This window comes from Lagenorhynchus albirostris, chromosome 3 (assembly GCF_949774975.1).
Source record: "Lagenorhynchus albirostris chromosome 3, mLagAlb1.1, whole genome shotgun sequence".
Classification (NCBI taxonomy): Eukaryota; Metazoa; Chordata; class Mammalia; order Artiodactyla; family Delphinidae; genus Lagenorhynchus; species Lagenorhynchus albirostris.
This window is the reverse complement of record NC_083097.1, coordinates 14148214-14170307: the sequence shown is the minus strand read 5'-3', so window position 1 is coordinate 14170307 and position 22094 is coordinate 14148214. Positions and strand designations below refer to the sequence as shown.

The 22094-nt window shown below is 48.2% G+C and overlaps 1 protein-coding gene across 1 annotated transcript in view; it reads left to right on the top strand.

Annotated features, from left to right (window-relative positions):
* The first annotated feature begins 11789 nt into the window (after nucleotides 1-11789).
* Nucleotides 11790-22094, top strand: part of RETREG1 (reticulophagy regulator 1) — a 122836-nt gene continuing 112531 nt past the window's right edge. Inside the window, exon 1 of the mRNA XM_060146897.1 lies at nucleotides 11790-12112. Coding sequence (XP_060002880.1) covers nucleotides 11790-12112 — 323 coding nt within the window. The remainder of the gene's footprint in view (nucleotides 12113-22094) is intronic.

Here is a 22094-nt window from a genome sequence, read left to right as displayed (position 1 = left end):
CTTGGCCTCAGTGCATGTTGTGTGTGATTTAACATTCATTCTTCCTTGAAATCCTGTTTTTTGAACTAATTTCAAGTGAACTGAAATCAGAATATACGACTGTATGTCTGAAGATACACAAGATATTTAGGGAAGGGTTAATCTTTTCAAGGAGAGCTATATAATTAAAACTTAATAAATGACTATGTATAAGAATAAGTTATCCATATGGTACTTATTTGAAAAACTCAGTAATTCAGAACATGGCCAAAAATCTGTGAGGAAGTAAAACCTGTCCTCGTAGCAGTAACTAATAATTGTTCATCGCCCAGATGCACTCTGCTCTCCTTGTTTCTTGAGCACGTCAAGCTGGTTCTAGCTTCAGGATGTTTTCACTCGCTGTTCCCTCCATCCGGCATGCCCCTGCCTCCAGAACTTCACAGGACTAGGTGTCTTACTTCATTTAGGTCTCCGCTCAAAAGTCACTTTCCTGACCACCCTGTCCGTGAAAGCCCCCTCTTCTGAGTTAATATTCTCTCTTTTTACCCTGTTCTGATTTTCTTCACTGCACTTAGCACAGGTTAGATTGTTAGGCTAATGGTCACTTCCTAATGAATTCCATGCTCTCACGTTGTCCCCTCTCATGACGATTCGGGGCTTAGCCATCTGATTTGCCTTGGTCATTGGGACATTAGAAAGGGTGACCCAAGCAGAGGCCTGATAAGTGCTTGAACAATAGGAGATTGCCCTCATGGAACCCAACTGCCAAGTGAGGAGCCTGAACTAGCCTGCTGGAGAGGCCACAGGGGCACAACTGAGACATATCAGCTGACAGCCCCAGCCAAACGCAGTGTAGCATCTGCCAACTGATGGCAAAAGCATAAGTGAACCCAACACCATAGCATGGATCTCAGACATGCCGCTCCAGCTGGTCTCTCCCCAGTTGCCAACCCATGGAATCATGAGCAAATGAAAGCTGTTTGAGGCCACCAAGTTTCGGGATGGTTTGTTAGGCAGCAGTAAATTATACCTATCACTATTTGAAATGATATATCTATGTGAAGATTTGCTCATTGCCTGCCAACCCTTCTAAAATTTAAGCTCTATGAGGATAGGAATTTTATCTTGGGTACACCATGGTCCCCCTGTCTGTCTGGCCCATAGAGGCGCCCAGAAGACATCTGTTGTTGAATGAATGAACAGTCTCTCGTGATCTAGCCTCATCTGGTCCTATGGCTTCCAGTAAGATCTCTAAATTGGACCCATTGGAAAGATCTGTCCCTGTGCATCTGTTCCAATTGACCACACAACATGACCAACTGAAATTCAACATTTTCCAAACTGATGTTATTTTTCTCCTCAAATTTGTCTCCAGCCTTTCTCCTCTATTCCGTAATTTAGTAATGGCACAAAAATATAACCAGTCTTTTAAGGGGCTGGGATGATGGTTAATTTTATGTGTCAACTTGGCCAGGCTTTGGTGCCCAGTTGTTTTATCAAATACCTCTAGATGGTGCTGTGAAGTTATTTTTTTAGGGATGATTCACATTTAAATCAGTAGACTTTGAGGAAAGCAGACTGCCCTCCAGAATGTGGGTGGGCCTCATCCAATCAGTTGAAGGCCTTAAGAGAAAAGCCTGAAATGCCCTAAGGAGGACAGAATTCTGTCTCCAGACTGCCTGCAGATTCAAGACTGAACATCAACTCCTGTGGGAATTCCCAGCCTCCCAGACCACCCTGCAGGCTTCGGACTTGCCTGTGTCCACAACTGCATGAGCCAATTCCTTAAATCCCCCTCCCCCTTTTCCCCGTACACACACACACACACACACACACACACACACAGACATTCTGTTGGTTCTGTTTCACTGGAGAACCCTAATACAGGGGTTATCTTGGACCACCTCCTCTCCCTCACTTCCCAACATTCATTCAGTCACCAGAGCCGACTGATGCTGTATACGACATGTCTCCTGCGCCTACCCTTTCTCTGTCTCCACCTCCCCTGTCTTGGTTTAGGCTCTTAGCATCTCTCGCCTGTGCTATTACAAAAGTCCATTAACCAGTCTCTCTCCCTCATCTTCTCCCAATTCACCTGCCACTTCACCACCAGGGTTATCTTTCTAAGATAAGAATCAGATCACGTCACTTACTTCCAAAGCTTCCCCATCACCTACAGGATGCAACTCAAACTCCTCAGTGTAACATGAAATCTCTTGATCAACTAGCTTGATTCCCAGCTCCATCTCTCCTACTCCTCAATAAATACCCCAAATTCTAGCTATATTTAACTACCTGTGGATCCCCAAACATGTCATGATACCTTCACACCTTCATGCTTCTGTATATTTTGTTCCATTTTCTTGGAATGTCTACCAATCTGTTTTGAAAACATTCTGACCTCCTCTTCACATCCTAGCTCAGAGCTACTCTTTGTTCTGAAGCTGTCCCTGGATGCTTGGGCATAATTTTTAGACAGTGATAAAGATCTTTTCATAAATCTTGTTTTATTATATTGGCATTAATGTATGTGTCTGTATTTCTCAAAAGACAAGGGGCTGTTTGATGGCAGGGACTGTGTCTTATTCATAATTAGATCCCTAGTCCTAGTCTTTTGTTTAGCTCATAATAACCACTCAAAACATGTTGAGTCCCTGTTTATGTGTTCGATTTTAAGCCCTTTGAAGGCAGAAATCATGTTGTTGTTTATCTTTGTATCACTCGTGGTACCTCTCATAGGATCTTGTATATAGTTGATGTTCAATATAAGAAGATAGAATGACATAGATAAGCTACAGTTCTCTAGAGAAAGCAGAAATATTTCATTTCCTGTTGCTATGATTCCCATGCTCTGTTGTCATAGTGATTTTAAGTCAAGCAAGAGTTCTTGGAAAAGAGAAATTATCAAAGGTCATAGTCTCAGGCAAAAGGAACTAGAAGAGATCTGTGTTTAAAAAAAAAAAAAAAATATATATATATATATATATATATATATATAAACGTTCTCTATTTCCTATTCTCTCATACAGTCTTCTAAAAAACATCTGTTTGAAAATGTTCAAGCCCACAGGAAAGTTGAAAGAACAGACCAATGAACACCCAGATACCCCTCACATAGATTCACCAGCATCTTGCTGCACCCATTTCCTCTATCTCTCTATTTATATCTCTCTCTATATATATATACACACACTTCCTTTTTGCTGAAAGCAGATGGCTGCTCTTCTGGCATTTCACACCTAAATGGTGCATATTGCATCACTCAGAAGGAGGATATTCTCTCACACCACCATATCATTATCATGCCTAAGAAAAGCAGTATTGATTCAACAAGATCACCTACTATGCAGTCTGGACTCAAATTACCCTAATTTTCCCTCCAAATGTCCTTGATAACTATTTTTTTGGACCCAGAATCCAATCAATTTTCACACATTGACTTGGCTGTTATATTTCTTTATTCTCCTCAATCTCTTCCTCTGTTTTTTTTGTTGTTAAATTTATTTATTTTATTTTTGGCTCCGTTGGGTCTTCGTCGCTGTGCGTGGGCTTTCTCTACTTGTGGCGAGTGGGGGCTACTCTTTGTTGCAGTGTGTGGGCTTCCTATTGAGGTGGCTTCTCTTGTTGCGGAGCATGGGCTCTAGGCTCACGGGCTTCAGTAGTTGTGGCTCGCGGGCTCAGTAGTTGTGGCTCGCGAGCTCTAGAGTGCAGGCTCAGTAGTTGTGGCGCACGGGCTTAGTTGCTCTGCGGCATGTGGGATCTTCCTGGAGCAGGGCTCGAACCTGTGTCCCCTGCATTGGCAGACGGATTCTTAACCATTGCACCACCAGGGAAGTCCCTATTCTTTTTGATCCTTAAAGTTTCCCAGATTTGGTCAGTGGAATCCCTTTCAGGCTGGCTTCTGTGTCCTTTTGATATGAACTATTAAATTGTCTTTGAACTTATCTTTGCTTTCCAGCATGCAACACCTTCCTGACTCAGACCTACTATCAGCCAATTCTCTAAGGAGCCTTGGTTCTTTTTGGTAGAAAATAGTTAGAAACCAACACCTGCTCCCTAAGTGAGCTTATTGCCATGGGGTATTATTGATTCAGGCTCTTCATAGTTACTGATAGCTCCAATTAAAATCCTACACCACAACCCTTGATGATCTGCACTTGGGGCTCTCCTGCAAAGGATGGGCTTCTCACCTGAGGTTGCAGCAAAAGGACACCGAAGGAGAGATTCCCTTGCCAGTCAGCTAGTTGTAGCCCAGGGTGGCTGCCTGCCCGGCTTCTCAGAGCGGGCAAACTTTTGTACAGAGAGGGGAGGATCTCTCACAAGGGAGGGCAATGAACATTACCCAATGAGCATTGTCAAAACATCCACCTGGGACCCAATACTTACCTACCTGGGGATTTTTTTAACATAAAATCAGCTTTTGAAGATTTTCTACTTAGGAATAAATTAAGGACAAAGCTGCTTTTGTAGTTTTCTCGAAGCAAATGACATCTTTCCAACTAAAAGCTACTTGACCAATTACCCCTGGAGAAAGGTCCCCCTTATTTCCTCTGAACAGAGTTCTCAGTGGAATGTTGTGGTTAAGCCACCCCTGTGGGGGAGACTACTTTCTGATTCAGCACACTGCAGAGGGTTCTGTGAATTTCTATTAGTACACAAACTTTGGAATCTGTTGCCACTGCAATTTTTTTTTTTTTTTTTTTTGCAGTGCGCGGGCCTCTCACTGTTGTGGCCTCTCCCGTTGCGGAGCACAGGCTCCGGACGCGCAGGCTCAGCGGCCATGGCTCACGGGCCCAGCCGCTCCGCAGCATGTGGGATCCTCCCGGGGCACGAATCTGTGTCCCCTGCATCGGCAGGCGGGCTCTCAACCACTGCGCCACCAGGGAAGCCCGCCACTGCAATTTTTGCACGTGGTACATCTTCCTGTGAGATACTGGGTGATGATTACAAAATGGCTGGACGTAGTATCCAGATTCCCACAGAGATATCCCCACCCCGGGTCTCGACTAGAGTTATCTCAAGTCATTTCCACAACCGTCTTGAGACTCAGGTATTATTCCTGTTTTAAAAGATGAGGAAACCAAGACTCGGAGAGTCTGTGTTAGAACACAAAGCCAGAGAGCTACTATATTTAACTGATGCTAAAGTGTCGTAGATTTTAAGGCATATTTCATTCCCAGGTATGTTAAAATGTGGGGGGAAAAGGTGTGTTTTAGGATCAATAAAACATAATGGTTAGTGCCTGGACACTAGGATCTACAATCAAATTCAGATCTTCATGAATTTGAAACCCATGCTCCTTGCGCTTGAGGAAGGATTTCCGGACAAGGATGGGCTGAGTTGCAGAGAGAGAAGCTAGGGCTGGAGAAGACGGGAAAACGTTTAACCGTGTCAGCAAAGCCATGAATGCGAGGGCTTGCTTGGAGTGTGGACTCGGTGAAGAGTTCATCTGACTGGTGGAGAGTTCATCTGACGATAGTCAAGTGTCCAGATTCGCGAGCAGCTAATCTGCCTGAAAAGAAATACGACTTTTAGAGATGACCCAGGACTTTAGAAGGTGGCTTGTGATTTTGATTTAGCGGTTCTAGGTGACTGGACATCGTTGGAAGCATTTGGGTGGGTGTCCCATGTTGAGAGCTGTGTTTTAGAGGAGACGTGCACGGTGTGGATCGGAAGAGACGGAAGCACGGGGCTACTGCAATTTAGACAGGCAGCGAGTGACGAAGCTTGGACAGGGAAGGTGGCTCTATTTTGAGAAGAAGCGTTCTCAGCGGCTAGTGACAGATGAGAGATGGATGGGGAACCTGTATAATTTATCATCCAAACCCGACACCTTTGAGAAAGAAAACGAAGTGCTATTAATAACCACGCCGGGGCCTTCCCTGGTGGCGCAGCGGTTAAGAATCCGCCTGCCAGTGCAGGGGACACGGGTTCGAGCCCTGGTCCGGGAAGATCCCACATGCCGCAAAGCAAGGCGAGCCACAACTACTGAAGCCCACGTGCCTAGAGCCCGTGCTCCGCAACAAGAGAAGCCACCGCAACGAGAAGCCCGCGCACTGCAATGAAGAGTAGCCCCCGCTCATCGCAACTAGAGAAAGCCCGCGCGCAGCAACGAAGACCCAACGCAGCCCAAAATAAATAAATAAACTTATTTTTAAAAAATAACCATGCCAGACAATAGGCATAAGCCAGGACTGTCGTGGGCGACCCTGACGTATGGTCGCTCCACACAGAGAAAGGAGTGACCAGAATCAAAACTCACTCCGGTATTTCTTGCCCTGGGGACTGTGGGTGACTGTGGTTTCCCGGGCAGTTGTTAAAGCTCCTTCTTATGCCAGGGTGGTGGCTGTCTTTGTGATCCCCGCCTGTCTTCCCCAACAGGGCTTGTGAGGAATCAGACAGCCCCACACGGGATGGGTTAAGAAACAAGCTTAACTCATAAGCAACAGGGACCCACTGGGGTAGACGTTCCCGAAGGAGTCTCTTCCCTCCAACTCTGTCACCTCCCTTCCTTATAGGGCAAGAGCAAGAACTACCTCATCAGTGGGAGAAAAAACGGTCTATAGGTGCACTGGATGCCAGCGGTTGGCAGAGTTTGGGAAATCCAGCGGCCCAGCACCTGGGGAGCTTGAGGCCACTGAGCCTGTGGGACCCTGAGTTCATAGGCATCTTCTCCCTGGAGAAAGGAGAAAGGCCTTCGGTCCCAGCAACCCAAAGGAAGCTCCCAAGGCTGTGTTGGGGGGCCTGGTTTAGGGCAGAGGCGGGACAGGAGAGCGCAGTGGGGTAGACAGAAATCAATTTACAATAAATTGGCCTCCAAGCAAATGTACCATACTGTGAACTGTATCAAATACAATCTCCAAACTCCTCTGACGGCTCAGGAGTCCTGTAGAGCTTAAGTGTGCCCGTGAACAGCCCTGGCTGTGCCCGCTTATGCACGGGTCTAAGAGGATGCATGTGACACAGCCTGACTGCATGATCTCAACAGGGCCCGGGCCGCTATCCCAGCCTAAAAAGTCACCAGGTTTTGTGCCTGAGTTCTAATGAACTAAAATTAGTCACAGGTGACAAGCCAAATACAGGCTCTGAAGGGATGTCTGTGGGATGTAACGCAGCGATTCCAGTACATTCCACGAGTCTAATTTTAGCTTAGAGAATACCCCTGAGACTGAAGGCCTGATTTGGAGACCTGCATTTAGAGACGAGCACATCGCGGTTTTGCTTTGATGATGGACATCAAGCTGGGGCCTCGGGAGACTGGAATTTTGAGTCTATCCCTTCTCTCGGTAAAAACAAAGACACTACGATAAAAAAGAAAATCCACCAATTTCAGGAATCCTCCGCCGCTCACAGAATTGTGTCTGAACTTGGCTACTGATACCCAAAACTCCCTCTGTCTGTTTGTCCGGAAGTCTCATCACATCCATCTGATCTGGCGTCTGAACTCACCGCGGCCGGCCTGCCCTCTGGCAAGTTTTTGTACAGGCCACTCCCTCCACCTGGATCCTGTCCAGGATCCCCTGTGCCCACCTGCCTAACCGGCCTTTCCGAAGATGTCCCAAACTTGTTCCTCATCTTCCCCCCTCTCCTAGCGAGGGACAAGGAAAGAGTCTCTTCCAGTGTCTCTGCCGGGCTCTATGGAATCCATTGCCCCAGATACTTTCCTGAAACACAGACCAGGCCACTTTACTCTCCTGCTGAAGGCCCACCTAAGGCCCCAAAGCTCACACCCCTTAGCAGCCCATCGGGGGAGACAGTTGACTTCCGCACCAGCCCGCCAGAATCCTCAGAGTTTATACAGAGGCCTTAACGGGGCTCAGTTACATTGACCGTCCAAACGGTCTCAACACACCACACTGCTCTCTCATGGCTGCAGCCTTGGAACAGCTCCGGCTGTGGGAACGGTGGGCAGAACATATCTTCCGAGGACAGGGGAGGGAGTGAGGCGCCTCCAATTGCCTGGTCCAGCTTGAGGCTCAGTTGGCGGTCACGTCCTCTCGGTGACCTCCTCCAACAGGACCGGAACGGTGGACCCGTCTGCTGAGTTGAGTGTAACTGCTAGGCAGGTGGGAAGGGCTTGGGAGTCAATGTTCTGAAATCATCCTTGCTGGTCACGTGTGTGTGTGTTGACGTGTGTGCCTGTGGGCAGATAAATGGTACCTTTTCGGGACATACTCTTGTAGCGTGACCTCAGGTTCCTTAAATTAACCTTCCTGAAGACTTGACAAAGCTCTTTTGTATATTATTAGGGAATAATACGTAAAACTGAGTACCCCAACTGGGTGTGGTTGGCCACCATCTTGCGGTTCATTTCTGGTTAGCACCTCCCTTACAGAATGCTTATCAAACACAGATTATTCTGGGTTGGATATTCCAATTCTAATAAGCGCAACAGTCAACCCAAAACAGAAATAGCTAATTCCTTTTGTGAGCTGGGCCTTGGAAACCAGGCACACTCTTCCTTTCCAACCCCTCTGTTGTTGCGTGATGTTCCTATTTCTCTCTGCTTAGACTATTAGGTTCTGACTCAGTGGCAAAAAAATTAGGGAAAGTTAGGAATACAGACTAGAGGATATGGTAAGAATAGGAGGGTAGAATTGCTTTAACAAAATTATCAATACAGACTAGAGGATATGGTAAGAATAGGAGGGTAGAATTGCTTTAACAAAATTATCAGCACACAAAAATCTATCTGCAGGACTAATATAATACAACATCGATGCACGGCTCCTTCATTTAAGGACCTCCTGTAGGAGTCTAATATGAAACATTTTAGGGAAAAAAAGAAACCAATATTGGGGCATTTCCCTCTCATTCAAGGCTTAGCTTGGTGTTGCCAATGTGACCTCCTAGAGTGGGAATTAATTATTCATTGTTTTTCTCTCCTATTACAAGCCTTCTAGCTACTTTTGGAAGAGAAAAGCGAGTGGCCTCTTTTAAGAGTTCCTGTTCGTATTTTGGTTTTCTTTGCCTGAGCTGTTATTTTCTGAACTGTCGCTTAGATTCAATGGCTACAACTATTTTTCTCTCTCTCTCTCTCCTTTTTTTTTCCCCTCTGACACATACCCATTTTCCTTGTTTTCCTCGGATCTATATTTTCAAGTCGTCTAGCTCATTACTGTTAATCACTCTGTCCCCAGGACACAGAGATGCAAAATTCAGAAGAGAATCTTAAACGGTAAGGTTACCCACAGGGGTTTTAAACGTGACATGTTGTTGAAACGAGGGGACAAGGTTTATTTTAAGCATCATTAGCATTATTTTTATGTAGTCTTAGCACTGAATACATTAGTCACACATCACAAAGATAAGTAGACAAAGAAAAAACACACAGTAGCACCCATTTATATGTCTAGGCCAGTGTCTACTCCTGTGACATTATCTGCTGGTAGATTAGAGGTCAGAGGTGAAAAAGACAGATTAGAGCAATCAGTCCAGTTTTTTTGTGCAAAACAGTGTTGGGTAACATTTTACTTTAAGAGAGAAGGAAAAGATTTCACAGAGCGGTGAGTAGGGAGCTTCATCATTAAATGGAGAGAAGTGCTGCAAACCACATGTAGCAACTGAAGTTGAGCTTTTATGTGCCTTGGTTGTCAACAGCTTTTACTATCTCAACCTATCCTGACAACAATAATTAGAATTCCGGGGAGAAGGAGGAATGTGTCGGATATTGCCGACATGTTTCTGAAATCATATCATGCTGTTTTGGACAATGGGGATATCGGGTTCCTCACCTCCTCTGCCCTGCAATTCTTCCCTCCAGCTGTGGAGTCTAGGGACGAATCTCCGAATATTCGCAACCCCTGGGCTGTATCCGGTGCTAAGCAAAGGCCAGGTGACACAATAAAGCATCCTTTATCTTTCAAAAGCTCCTGCACTAGGACCAAGAGAGGGGGCAATACCCGGGGAAAGATGGTCTTTCTTTTGTGGAAAAAAAATACCGGGATTGTTTCCACATTGCTGTTTCATGCCTCCCTGGCCACTCTCTACCGGGTTGTCGCGATTCTTTTCAAAGACAAGTCAGAAACGTGAGACTCTGCGTTGCCGTCAGGTCAAAAACCAAACTTCCTTCCACTAGTGGATCAGTCGAGGCCTTAGTGACCTCCTGCAAATATACATAAGGAACCGTACGTCCACCTGCAAGTCCATAACTTCACTCGTGTTGATTTCCCGAAAGAAATGACTGCCTCCCCTTCCCAACCTCCACTTTACTTCCTTAGCATTCAGGGCAGATGCCGTCTATTCCAAAAAGCCCCTTGAAACCTGACTCCTCCACCCTGTCCCTAATTTTGGATGCACGACTTAAGTAAGGACTCAGCCCTGAGTGATTATTTCTGTCACAGCAGTTATCACGATTGTCACCGGCCTGTCCTAGGACTGTGAACTTCCTATGCGTGGAAGCCATATCCACAGAGCTGAGCAATATGTTGGGCACATAGTAGGTGCTCAGTAAACCTCTGAGTGAACTAGGAATACACCCTCTTGAGGTATATCCTACATACAGGAAAGCGCACACATCTGCAATGTACTGAATTGCTACATATGTGTACACAGAGGTATAAACATATATAATGACCCCAGAGGAACACTATGGAACCTTCTCCAGAGGCTCCCTGGAAACCACAGGCTTTAATTGCTCTGGGAATGAGCCCCATCCATCCTGTGAAAGCAGGTTGGTTGCCAGTAGTGAGCTCCAAGAGGATGTGAGATGCTCTGATTCATCACAGGTAGAATGCTCTGGATGGGGAAGGGACATTTTATTCCAGAGAAAAGTGACAGCGGGGATTAAAGAACAGAACCTTTAAAAAATGCAAATAGTGAAAAGGGAGCATAAACATTTACCTTTCTTCCCTTCCCCCCCGCACCCCCGACACTCACCCGGAAGCACAAGAACCAGTGAGGCCCCGGAAGGAAGGTCCCAGGACTCTGTCACGCCCTCACAGCGCCTTACCCGTCCTGATACCTGTGGTGACCAGAGTGACTCTGAACGACCGAAATCAAGGCTGCCCAAACCTGTGTGACACACGCAATGGGTCCTGCTTCTAAGCTCCCCGCTCACCTGTGCCTCCCACGGACCAGCGTGCGTTCTTGAGCCAGATGACGCTGCCCGCAAAGTCGGAGAGGAAGCCCCCAGACCCCTTCCCCATCACTGCGGCCGCTCGTGAACTGACCCAAAATGTTTTTGTTTTTTTTTCCTTCCTTTCTCAATCCAACCTTTACATCATCACGTTATTCGCAGAGTACTGAAGACCTATGCTATGGGTGTGCAATCTGTCCCTGCAAGGGCACTGGGCCTGCGGCGGGGGCGGGGGGCGTCGGGTCGCTGGCGGCGGAAATGCGCTGCCAGGGGGAGGGGTGCCCGTCACGCCAGGTAAGGCTGCGGGCTGGGCGATCGGTGGCTTGAGAAAGTGAGGATTCCAGTTGATTCCGCCCGTGGCCCTGACTCCCTTTTAGATATATGGCCGGGCGGCGGTGCTCTACTGCGCCGTCCCCCGCAGCTGGAAGGGAAAAGGCGGTCACGCTCCCTCGGTCCCGGGCGGGGTCCCCGCTACCCCCGGGACGCCACCCCGCTCGCACGCCGGGGCGGCTGGGGGAGGCCGCCCGGCCCCGCCCAGCCCCGCGCGAACTGGGCCGCACCCACTTCCCCCGGGAGGCGGCCCGCCGCGGCAGGGGCTGACGTCACAAGGCACCCAGCCGCCGGCGCCCCGCGGTGCGCGCCCAGCGCCGGGACCCGCCGCCCTCTCGGCGCGACACCTAGGCGCGCCCGCGCGCGTGCCCGTGCCAGTCCCCGCCCGCCAGCGCCGCCGAAGATGGCGAGCCCGGCGCCCCCGGAGCCCGCCGAGCAGGGATGCCCGGCTCCCGCAGCCGCCGAGCAGGCGCCGCCGCCGCCGCCGCCGCCGCCCCCGCCCCCCCGGGCTCCCCGCGAGGAGCAGGAGGGGGAAGCGCAGGAGGAAGGGGCGGCGGCGGGCGCGGGGCGGCAGGTGGAGGAGGCCGCCGGCGGGGTGGCCGCCGCGGTGACCTGGCTGCTGGGGGAGCCCGTGCTGTGGCTGGGCTGCCGCGCCGACGAGCTCCTGAGCTGGAAGAGGCCGCTGCGCAGCCTGCTCGCCTTCGTCGGGGCCAACCTGCTGTTCTGGTGAGAGCTCGGGGTGGGTGGGGACGCCGGGGAGGGCAGGTGACCTTGGGGCGCTCGGGGGCGGGCGGAGGGCGCGCCTAGGGCCGGGGTGGGGGGGAGGTGCACGCCGGACCCCGCGGAGGAAGGTGTCAGTCCTGGCCCACTTTCTCGGCCACCTTTCTCAAACAGGTAGACACACTTCAACTTTCCTCCAGACCCACCTCCCTGTAAACAGTTGTCATTCTCCGTGTGTGTAAGCAGCCTCGTGGGAGAGGTGGTGGGCTGACCCCACGCACCTGGACCGACAGGTGTGCCCAGAGTGCACTTGGTCTTCGCTTTCTGAAACTCTCAGGTCTTGACCTGCTCGCCCAAAGCCTGCCAGACCTCAGACACTTGAACTTGCATTCGTTCTTGCACCCAGAGCGGGCCTATCTGGACCAGCTTAGGTACACGCTGAAGACTGAGCCTGTGTCCATCAGCCACCTGAGATGGGCACTGAATGATTTGTTTTTCCGTTCCCTGGAGGGTTGGGTTTACCGTCTTTACTCCCTGATGAGAAAACAGGCGGCAAACAGGTGGATTAGGTACATCACCGTGCCCCGCAGGTGTGCAGTGTGGAAAACAGTCGTGTTTTTAGCTGAAGAACAGAGAGAATACACAGGAATGTTCTGTGAAAAGCCCCTGATCAACAGGTTTGTCTCTTCAAAAAGCACCCTTCACCCCTAAAGACGGGGGAAGTGTGTGGCTCCTTCACTGAAGGTCGTACCCTGTTATCTGTTACCAGTCTGATGGAGGGTGGAGAAAAACCTTCTTTGTCTGCAACTGTGTCCTCATGACAAGCATGACCCACACACTGCAGAACAAGCAGAGCTTCAGCAGTGGATACTTGTTACAGGACATAGATTTCTTAAGCTTAAAGTGAGCAAATAAATGACCGAAACATACACAGCCTGCTACTTTCTAGGTTAGCTCCTTTAACCTGAAGGTTTTTCTGCAGATCTGTGCTAGTCCTGGTTTTTCTCCTGAAATGAGCTGTTTCTTTCTTTTTTTTTTTTTTAAATTATTTATTATTTTGGCTGTGTTGGGTCTTTGTTGCTGCACGCGGGCTTTCTCCAGCTGCAGTGAGCGGGGGCTACTCTTCGATGTGGTGCAAGGGCTTCTCATTGTGGTGGCTTCTCGTGTTGTGGAGCACGGGCTTTAGGCACGTGGGCTTCAGTAGTTGTGGTGCGTGGGCTCAGTAGTTGTGGCTCATGGGCCCTAGAGTGCAGGCTCAGTAGTTGTGGCTCACGGGCTTAGTTGCTCCGTGGCATGTGGGATCTTCCTGGACCAGGGCTCGAGCCCATGTCCCCTGCATTGGCAGGTGGATTCTTAACCACTGTGCCACCAGGGAAGCCCGAGCTGTTTCTTATTAGACCCCCGAACGTGAATTAACTGCACTTTGGGTCTCTTAGCTATCAGTGTTTCTAGAGTTTATTCCATAGTTCTGCAACCTGTTATGAAGTTACAGTGGGCACTCAGAAGAAGGACAATATAGTGTCTGATGCTATATTGGGCAATAGTCCTATAGTCTTAGGGCTGGGTCTCCCTCATTTTACCAATGAGGTAAAATTCTCTTTCATAATTTAAAATTTTATTTATTAAAAAAATAGCCAGTAGCCTCCAAGTTCAAAAGTTTAAAGGTACAAAAGGTTAAACACTCTGTAAATCTTTTTCCCATGCCTGTCTCTGGCTATCCACTTTCCTACCAGAAGCAACCAATGTTACAAGTTTCCTGTGTATCTTTCCAGATAGTGCATATTTCAGCAAATGCAAAATATTCTACGCAAATTGTGGAATACTATCTGGACTATTTTTCTTCTTAGTGTACTTTGGCGATCACTTCCTTGTTCTTTTCCAGCTGCACAGAATTCCACTGTATGGATGTCACGGATTAACCTGTCTCCTACTGATGGACTAAGAGTGTTTCCAACTTTTGCTATGACAGCATTATAGCTAATGGCCTAAACATGCATTATTTTGCATATAAGCAAGTATTGCTGTAGGATGAATTGCCAGAAGTGGAATTGTTGCGTCAGAGGGGGATGTGCACTTGTAGTTGTTTTTTTTTTTCTTGCGGTACGTGGGCCTCTCACTGTTGTGGCCTCTCCCGCTGCGGAGCACAGGCTCCGGACGCGCAGGCTCAGCGGCCATGGCTCACGGGCCCAGCCGCTCCGCGGCATGTGGGATCTTCCCGGACCGGGGCATGAACCTGTGTCCCCTGCATCGGCAGGCGGACTCTCAACCACTGCGCCACCAGGGAAGCCCTTGGCACTTTTCTTGATGTTACTTTTGGGGAAATGAACTTCTTAAATGCATATTTTTGATTGTTTAGTACCTGGTACCAGCACTAGCGTTTAGGATTTTGAGCCTGGGTTCAAAAGCTCTAACATTTATTACCTGCCCATTATCTGCAAGATTTTAGTGCTGTGCACTGAGAGCACAAAAGCTGAGACTTGGCCATAACAAATGGGTATAACTCAAGGCTGAATGGAGCGAGTGTGGTAAAGAGTCAGAGAAGGGATCATTCATTTTGATACAGTTTTTTTGGGGGAGGTGGCATCCTGGCTAGAAGGGACTGTGGGGTCTTCATAAGGAGATCATGCTCGAGTCAGATTTGGATGGACAGGAATGATTTGGGTAGATCTAGTATATGGTTGATAGCATTCCAGTCCTAAGGAATTGTACTTAATGTTTCAACCAATATATTTGACTGATGCAATGCCACATGAGTTGGTGGGGAAAAGTAGGGGAGACGAGAGTGACTGGGTGTTTTGGAGACGCATCCGGGGGCAGTGGTTGCCTCGAGTGTCATACTTTGTTTTTGGACCAGTTTTTTCTATAGGCAATGGGGACCCAAAAATGCCTTGTAAAAGTGCCCATGAATATTTTAATGGGCAAGTAAGTTGTGGTACATTTATTCCTACCATAAAATAACATATAGAACAATGAAAATAACCTACAGCTATAGGCAACAACACAGATGAATTTTACAAACGTAATTTTGGGCAAAAAAAAAAAGCACACAATATGTACAGAATGATTCGATTTTTTGAAAACTATGCAAAACTAAACAGTACTGATCAGAGATATGTTGATAGAAGACATTCTTATCTGCAAAATCAAGAGAGTGGTTGTCCCTGGGAGGAGGGAGAAGGTTTGATGACAGAGGGCACGTGGAAGGTTTTGGAGTACAGGCAGTGTTCTGTTTTTTGACTTCAGTGGTGGAAGTTACCTGGTGTTCAAGTTATAATTATTTTAAAACTATGAGTGTGTGTGTGCATTCTTATCTTTGATATATTTTTTGAAAAATACTAAATAACGCTTAAAAAAATTGGTATTCACTCAGAGCTCAGAGGAGTTTGATAAAATACAGACCGTGTAGCACCTGTCTCAAGGAGCAGGGTTTCCACAACCTGAAATAGATCGCCCAACAGTCTAATAGTCCTAGGGTTGGGTCTCTCATTTTACCAATGAGGGACATGTTTGTGAATTCTTTTTCTTAATTTAAAATTTTATTTATTAAAGAATGGTCAATACAGCCTCACAGTTCAAAAGTTTAAAAGTATAAAATGGTAAACAGTTGGAAAGGCTCTTTCTGACACCTGTCACTGGCTACCTGTCTCCTTCCAGGGGCAACCAGTGACACCAGTTTTAAGCACACCATCAAATAGAATGAACCCAGTGAAACAGAAAATACCCATCTGCTTTTGTTTTTAAAGAATTAGCTGCTTGCGGTATACTGTCAATAAAACGCACACACTCTAAGTGAACAGTCAAATGTAAACGCCCATGGAACCACAATGACAATCAAGATCTAGAACATTCCGTCACTCCTAAAGATTACTTTGGCTTCCTTTCCCACCTGTAGGCACCCCGGGGATTGATCTGTTTTCTGTTACTATAGGTTAGATTTGTCTTTGCTGAAGTTTCACATAAATGATACCTTACAATATGATGTGTTTGTGCCTGGCTTTGCTTACCCAGCATAGGGCTTTGAGATTCATCCCTGTTGTGTATGTCAGTTGTTTGTTTCTCGTCACGGTTGACTAGGCTGCCACTTCGGGGATATACCTCAATTTGTCCATCCATTTGCTAGTCGATGTTCTTTGGGGTCGTTTTCACGGTTGGCTATTACGAGTAAAGCTGTTGAAAAAATTCAGGCACAAATATTTGTGTGAAATGTCTGGTTTTGGTGAGAGGAGTGTGGCAAGCTCTGGCCATGCTTTATGTGGCCACGTGGCAGTTGCCTTGGGTAGCAAGGGCTGGAGGATTATGTCTCTCTTCTTGCTCTCATTGCTGGTCACGATACTGAAACCGAATGCCACACAATGCAGCCTGGAAAGCTGCTCGGATGTGATTTAGTCTTGAACCCGCCGTTGGAGACCATGCGTGCAGAGAAATCTATGCTGGGCCTCTTTCCTCAGAGCATCTGGCACTACCTGATGACATTACCCTCCACTTGTATAAATAGTTGAACTGCAAGAAACTGATTAGCCTGAGGTGATGACACAAGGGCATGCCCTGCAGGAGACCTTGGGTCCTCTGACTTTTGCCGTATTTCAGGCTGGGCACCTGTGCAGTCTGGAATGCCCAGGATCTACTTAGAGTCCTTGGAGGCCTGTCCTCCAGAGTTGGTTTGGAAGGTTGCAGGGTCCAGCTCCCACTTGATGTCAAGAGCCCCTCTATGCCATCCCTGATGGGTTGGGCCAGCTTGCATTAGAGCAGTGCCCCTCAAAGAGCGATCTCTTACTGGCATCATCGTGGCCGTCACCTGGGTGCTTGTAGAGATGCAAATCATGGGCTGCACCCCACACATACGAGCCAGAATCCCTGCGGTGGGGCCAGAGCATCTGAATTTTCTCCAGCTCACCAGGTGACTCGAGTGTGGGAATCACTGCATTTGAGCACTTTCTGGGATCCTGAACTCTCTTCTCCATAAGGCAGCATTTCCACTGCTGGACAACTCTGACTAGCAAATATTTTTCCTATACTGAGTTAAGCTCACCTCTTTGTTACCTCTACAGCTGCCCAAGGTCCGGGCTCCCTCCCCAGGACAGTCCTCTGTCTGTTTCAAGATTTGTTCTGTTCTCCATTTCTGCTGAGTCTTCTTTCCCCCAGAAGAGAAATCCTGGGCTCCTTCCACTGACCAGGCTCTTCTAAACACGCTTCAGTTTGTATGTATTCCTCCTCAAATGCAGCATTCTGAGATGATACGACCAGTGTGTGCTTTTCCCCATCTTCCTGGACAGCATCCTTCTCTTCACATGGCCTGAGACAGAATTTCTTTGTTCTACTTGATAGTAACTCCTCTGACAGCTACTACTATTAATGATTGCTGCTGCCATCAAACTATACCTGTGTATATAACTATATACGCAGGTGTAGTTCGTCAGGCTACAACTAGTAAAATTATTAAGGATGCTCACGTTTAGCACCTCATTTAAATCTTACAGCAACCAGTGAGGCAGGTATTATTCCCCTTTTACACAAGAGGAAACAGGCCCACAGAAGTTAACTGAGTTGTTAACGATGACTTTAACCTGTATTATTCAATAGAATATTTGCAGTGATGGAAATAGTTGACGTTTGTACTGTCTGGTATGGTAGCAAGTAGCCTATTGTGGTTATTGAACTTATGACATGTGGCTAGTGTGACTCAGGAACTGTATTTTTAATTTTCCTGAACTTAAACTTCAGTTCAGAGAGCTACATGTGGTTACTGGCTACCCATATTCAGTAGCACAGTCCTAACCTGGGTCACGGGCCTGGGTGATGAAGCCGTGTCCTTTTCTGCAAATTCACTGTTTCTTTCTTTTTTAAAAAAACAACTCTGTCACTCTAAGGAATAATGGAAGACAGATATGGGAATCAACAGGGCTTACATTTTTCAATACTACAGAATTTCACTTAATAGTTTCAGCATGGGGTGAACATAGTTATGTTGGGAGAGGGTGGGTTCTGCATTGAGAGGGATCATTTTTAGCCTGTTAGCGAGTCTAGTTCATGTCCCTCGCCTTATCTCAGCTCCCTCTGGGCATCAGGAGCCGTGGAAGAGTGTCTGCTCCAGGCCCACATGGTGTTGGGTCCATGGGGTATACCAGAAGTCCCAGGTCTGCACTTGGCTCTGAGAGCTTACTCTCTGCTTTAGGAGACATGGCTGGTTCAGTGAATTGATTGAAACAATGCACCACACTTCTACATTGTATGCCACAGTTTCTAGGGCTTTACAGTTTAGGAATAGTGGATATCAGAGGGGTTTGGAATAGTTGATGAAAGCTCTGTGCGATTTATTGTATGTATAGGCCTAGCAGAGAAGGTGTAACTATAAAAGTAAGGTTAACGGTGAGGGCTTTCCACGTGGGACAAACCCAGGTATAAATGGGGGATGCGCACTGGATGTTGTCACTCTGGGGAGACTCACCTGCCTCAGGCTGAGGGTACATTGGGGAGCGGGAAAGAGAAATTATTATTCTTGTATGCATGGAACCAGCATGGGATCTGAAACACTGTAGATGCTCAAGAAGGTTTAGTGAACTGGACTGGACTAGAGGGTATTCCCCTAGACTGGTCAGGGCAGGGCTGGGTTAAGGAAGGTCTTGCAAAATAGAAAGGCTTCAGGTCACTGAAAATAGTTGTGGACGTTTTTCATATTCAGTAAATGTTTCTTGAGTAGTGGCCTCATGTGCTTGTTCTTAGACCCAGGAAATCTTTCACGAGTTCCCATGTAAGGCTGTTCTCTAGGCCTTGGTCCTTTAGCACCAGGAACTGCTGGTTGAGGACCTAAGGAATGGGGCTGTTCCTACCAGATTAATGCTCATGCTAGAAGCCCATCAGGTTTTCTTCTCTAGTGTGATAACCACGAAGCTCATCGTTAGTGATTTTGCACAGTTTTATGGTTGTGCCTATTTGTGTAGTAACTTTCCCTCAGCTTCTTTTTGCTGCTGTTTTTCCTTCTTATCTTGTTGTGCGTGAATGTTTTTAAGCTGCCTGATTGATCGAAATGGGTACAAATCAATGAGGTGTATCATTGTCACTAGCTGCTGGGAATACAGTGATGACTAAGACACATTCTGATCCCTGGTGAGAAGCACAGATTAGTAAGCAAGTAATTCTCAGGTTATGCTGCGAGCACTAAATTATCATACATGGGCCAAGATGAACCAATAGGATTTCCTTAGGCAGCAAGTGGGGGTATGGACATGGGGGAAAAGACGGGATAATCAGTATGTAAAAAGTGGAAGAGAACTAATACATATTGAGTAGCTATTATGTGCTAGGTACTCAGTTAACTGATGGAAGCTTGAACAGGGTACACAGTAGCACTCATCACTATTCATTTATATAAAGAGAGAGGGGAAGGGAAGGGGAGAGGATCGGAGGGGAGGGGAGGGGTGGGACAGGTATTTTATGTTCTAGAGGGAATATCCACAGGTGAGGTTGGAAAGAGAAACATTGGGGTCAGTTTCTGAAGAGTTTACTATTGGACTGTGCTAAGGAAGTTGGACTATATCAAATAAGCAGTCTATTACTTTTATGTAAGTACCATCATATATATACTGTCATATAGCCATAGTCCCTTTCTCTTAAGACCTGCATTCAAAAATTCAACAAATATTTATTATCTACTACATGCTGACACTGTTCTTGGTGCTAGAGATGTAACAGTGAAAGCATGAGATCCCTTTTCTCATGGAGCTTATATTTTCGTGGTGGAAATGGTGGAAGAAAGACAATAAACAAATGCACAAAATGCTAGGAGAAGCTAGGTGCTGTGGAGAAAACTAAAGCAGGGACAAGGGACAGGGAGGGACAAGGAGGTGCTACTTTTCTGGGGTAGTCAGTGCAGGCTTCTCGGAGGAGTGACTGTGAGCTATCGCCCGAAGAGCACATTAGCGAAGGATCCAAGCAGCTACTTCTGCAGCAGAATGCTCCAGGCAGAGGGAACAGGGTGTGCAAAGGCCCTGGGGTGAGTGAGCTGGGGGTGTTTGCAGAACAGCACGGAGTCCAGTGTGGCTGGAGCTGGTTGAGCAAGCAGGAGACACCATTAGTTTTAGCTCAGAACTTCATGCAGCGAGTGTGCCAGGCTATGCTTACCGGCTTTCCATCACCCGCCCCCCGCCCCCCGCCGGTGAATGAGAGGAGCGAGAACCTGGGGCCGGAGGTGGGGCAGGACACCTCTGCAGGAACACATGGTGGTGAAGAGAGGCAGCAGGGTGGGGAGACTCTGGCCATAAAATCAGGACGACTGAGTGATTTCTTGGATGGGAGAAGAGAGGGGGTGGGGGAGTGACTCAGCCTCCGAGGGTAAATGAGGAGTGGCTGGTGTTAACCATTCTGAGGGTCCCTGGGGTTGCAGCAGGGGACGGGGTGGGTTGAAGTACAGATGTGTGTGTGTTGGGGGTGGTGAAGTTTCCTAGGGACCACCTGCTGGGCTGTATGAGAAGAGAGCCTGGGGAGGGTGTGAGGAAACCGACCTCAGCAAGGTGGTGATGAAGGAGCATCTTCAGCAGGAGGGTCAGAGCGCCGCGAGTCCCAGAGAGCGGGGTTCCCTGGGAGCCAGGTGAGGTCGCAGCCAGGTCTGCTGGGGTTCCATCGGCAAGTGCCCCTTCCTGGGCGGCATGAGGGCCTGGCCTTCCCAGTCACACCACAAGGGGGACCCTCCCTTCCTCCCAGCCCCTCACCACCTCCCCCTGCTGCAGCATCATGGCTCAGTCTCTGTGGAGGACAGAACTCCCTACCCTGCCCTCCAGGGCCCCTCTGGGATTTGGTCCTCAGGCCAGATCCTGACTTGGCCAACGGGAGTTCAGACAGTTTAGGAAATCTGTTCTCTCCCCGGTGCCTGGCTTTCGTGCCTACCAAGATAGCTGATTTTGAATGTCAGAAGCATTCTGTTGTTAGCTGTTTCTGTTGATTCCAGCTGTGGAAGAAGGACCTTGGTCCTTGTCTTTGAGGAAGGAATTCAGCAAAGGGACCAAGACTGTGAAATAGAGACAGCATTTATTAGAAGCACAGTACATGTGGAAGAACACACAGGCAAACTTGGAGTGAGTTGCGTGCAGTCGGGGTGGCTTAGGTTGCTTACATGGGGGCGGTTTTCCGGGTTGTCTCCGGCCAGTCATCTCACTTGTGCTTTCACCTGTTCCGGGCCCAGTGATCCTGCTGGTATCTTATCTCGAAGTATCAGCGGGAGACCAGTTGCAGCCCCTCAGCGTGGAGCCAGTCTCCTGCCTCCCTGTGTTCACTCCTTCTGCAGAGTCCTGAGCCCGCCCCCATGCCATTCTCCACCTGCTCTGCTGATGCCCGATGGGTCCTCTGACAGGTGCTGGCATTTGTGAGGATGGGGGAATGGAGAGGGAAGGGTGGAGACAGGGGAAGGGAAGAGGGACAGCAGGGGGCTCTGGGGAAGCCCGTGGCGGCTGGGCTTAGAAGGACACCTGCTCCTCTAACACCTGAGGACCAGGGGGAAAGGTGGGCACACCTGGAGGGCAGGTGGCTAAGGGTCACCTGCCAGTGGCAGCTGATTTCTCTTTGAAGGAGGAGGGTGAGTTCCTGAGATTGAGCGGGTTGAGGGCGGATGAGCCTGGCTGTCGCTTTCGTGGGGAAGGAGATCCACGTTTACAGGCCCTTTCTTGTACAACTCTATTTTGCTGTTGCTCTTAGCATTTTTTTCTGTTCGATCTTTCTAACTCTCCAGCATTTCTGGAGAACTCCTTTTGATAAAGGTCAACTCTATCAGACCCCCACTTCAGTTTCTCTTCTCTTTCTTTCCCTGGGAGCCACCCTTCTTGGAGTCTTCCTCCCCCTGTTCTGATCTAGTCTGATTGTCCCCTGGGTCTTCTGTCCCTGCAGGCCATCTGCGTCGTCACCCCGTTCCCCCTCTCCTGTGTGAGAGCCTCTGTTACTGCACCCCTGCTGAGAACGGGGTCAGGAGAGTCAGCAGCACCCGTTTCTTCTCCTTGAGATT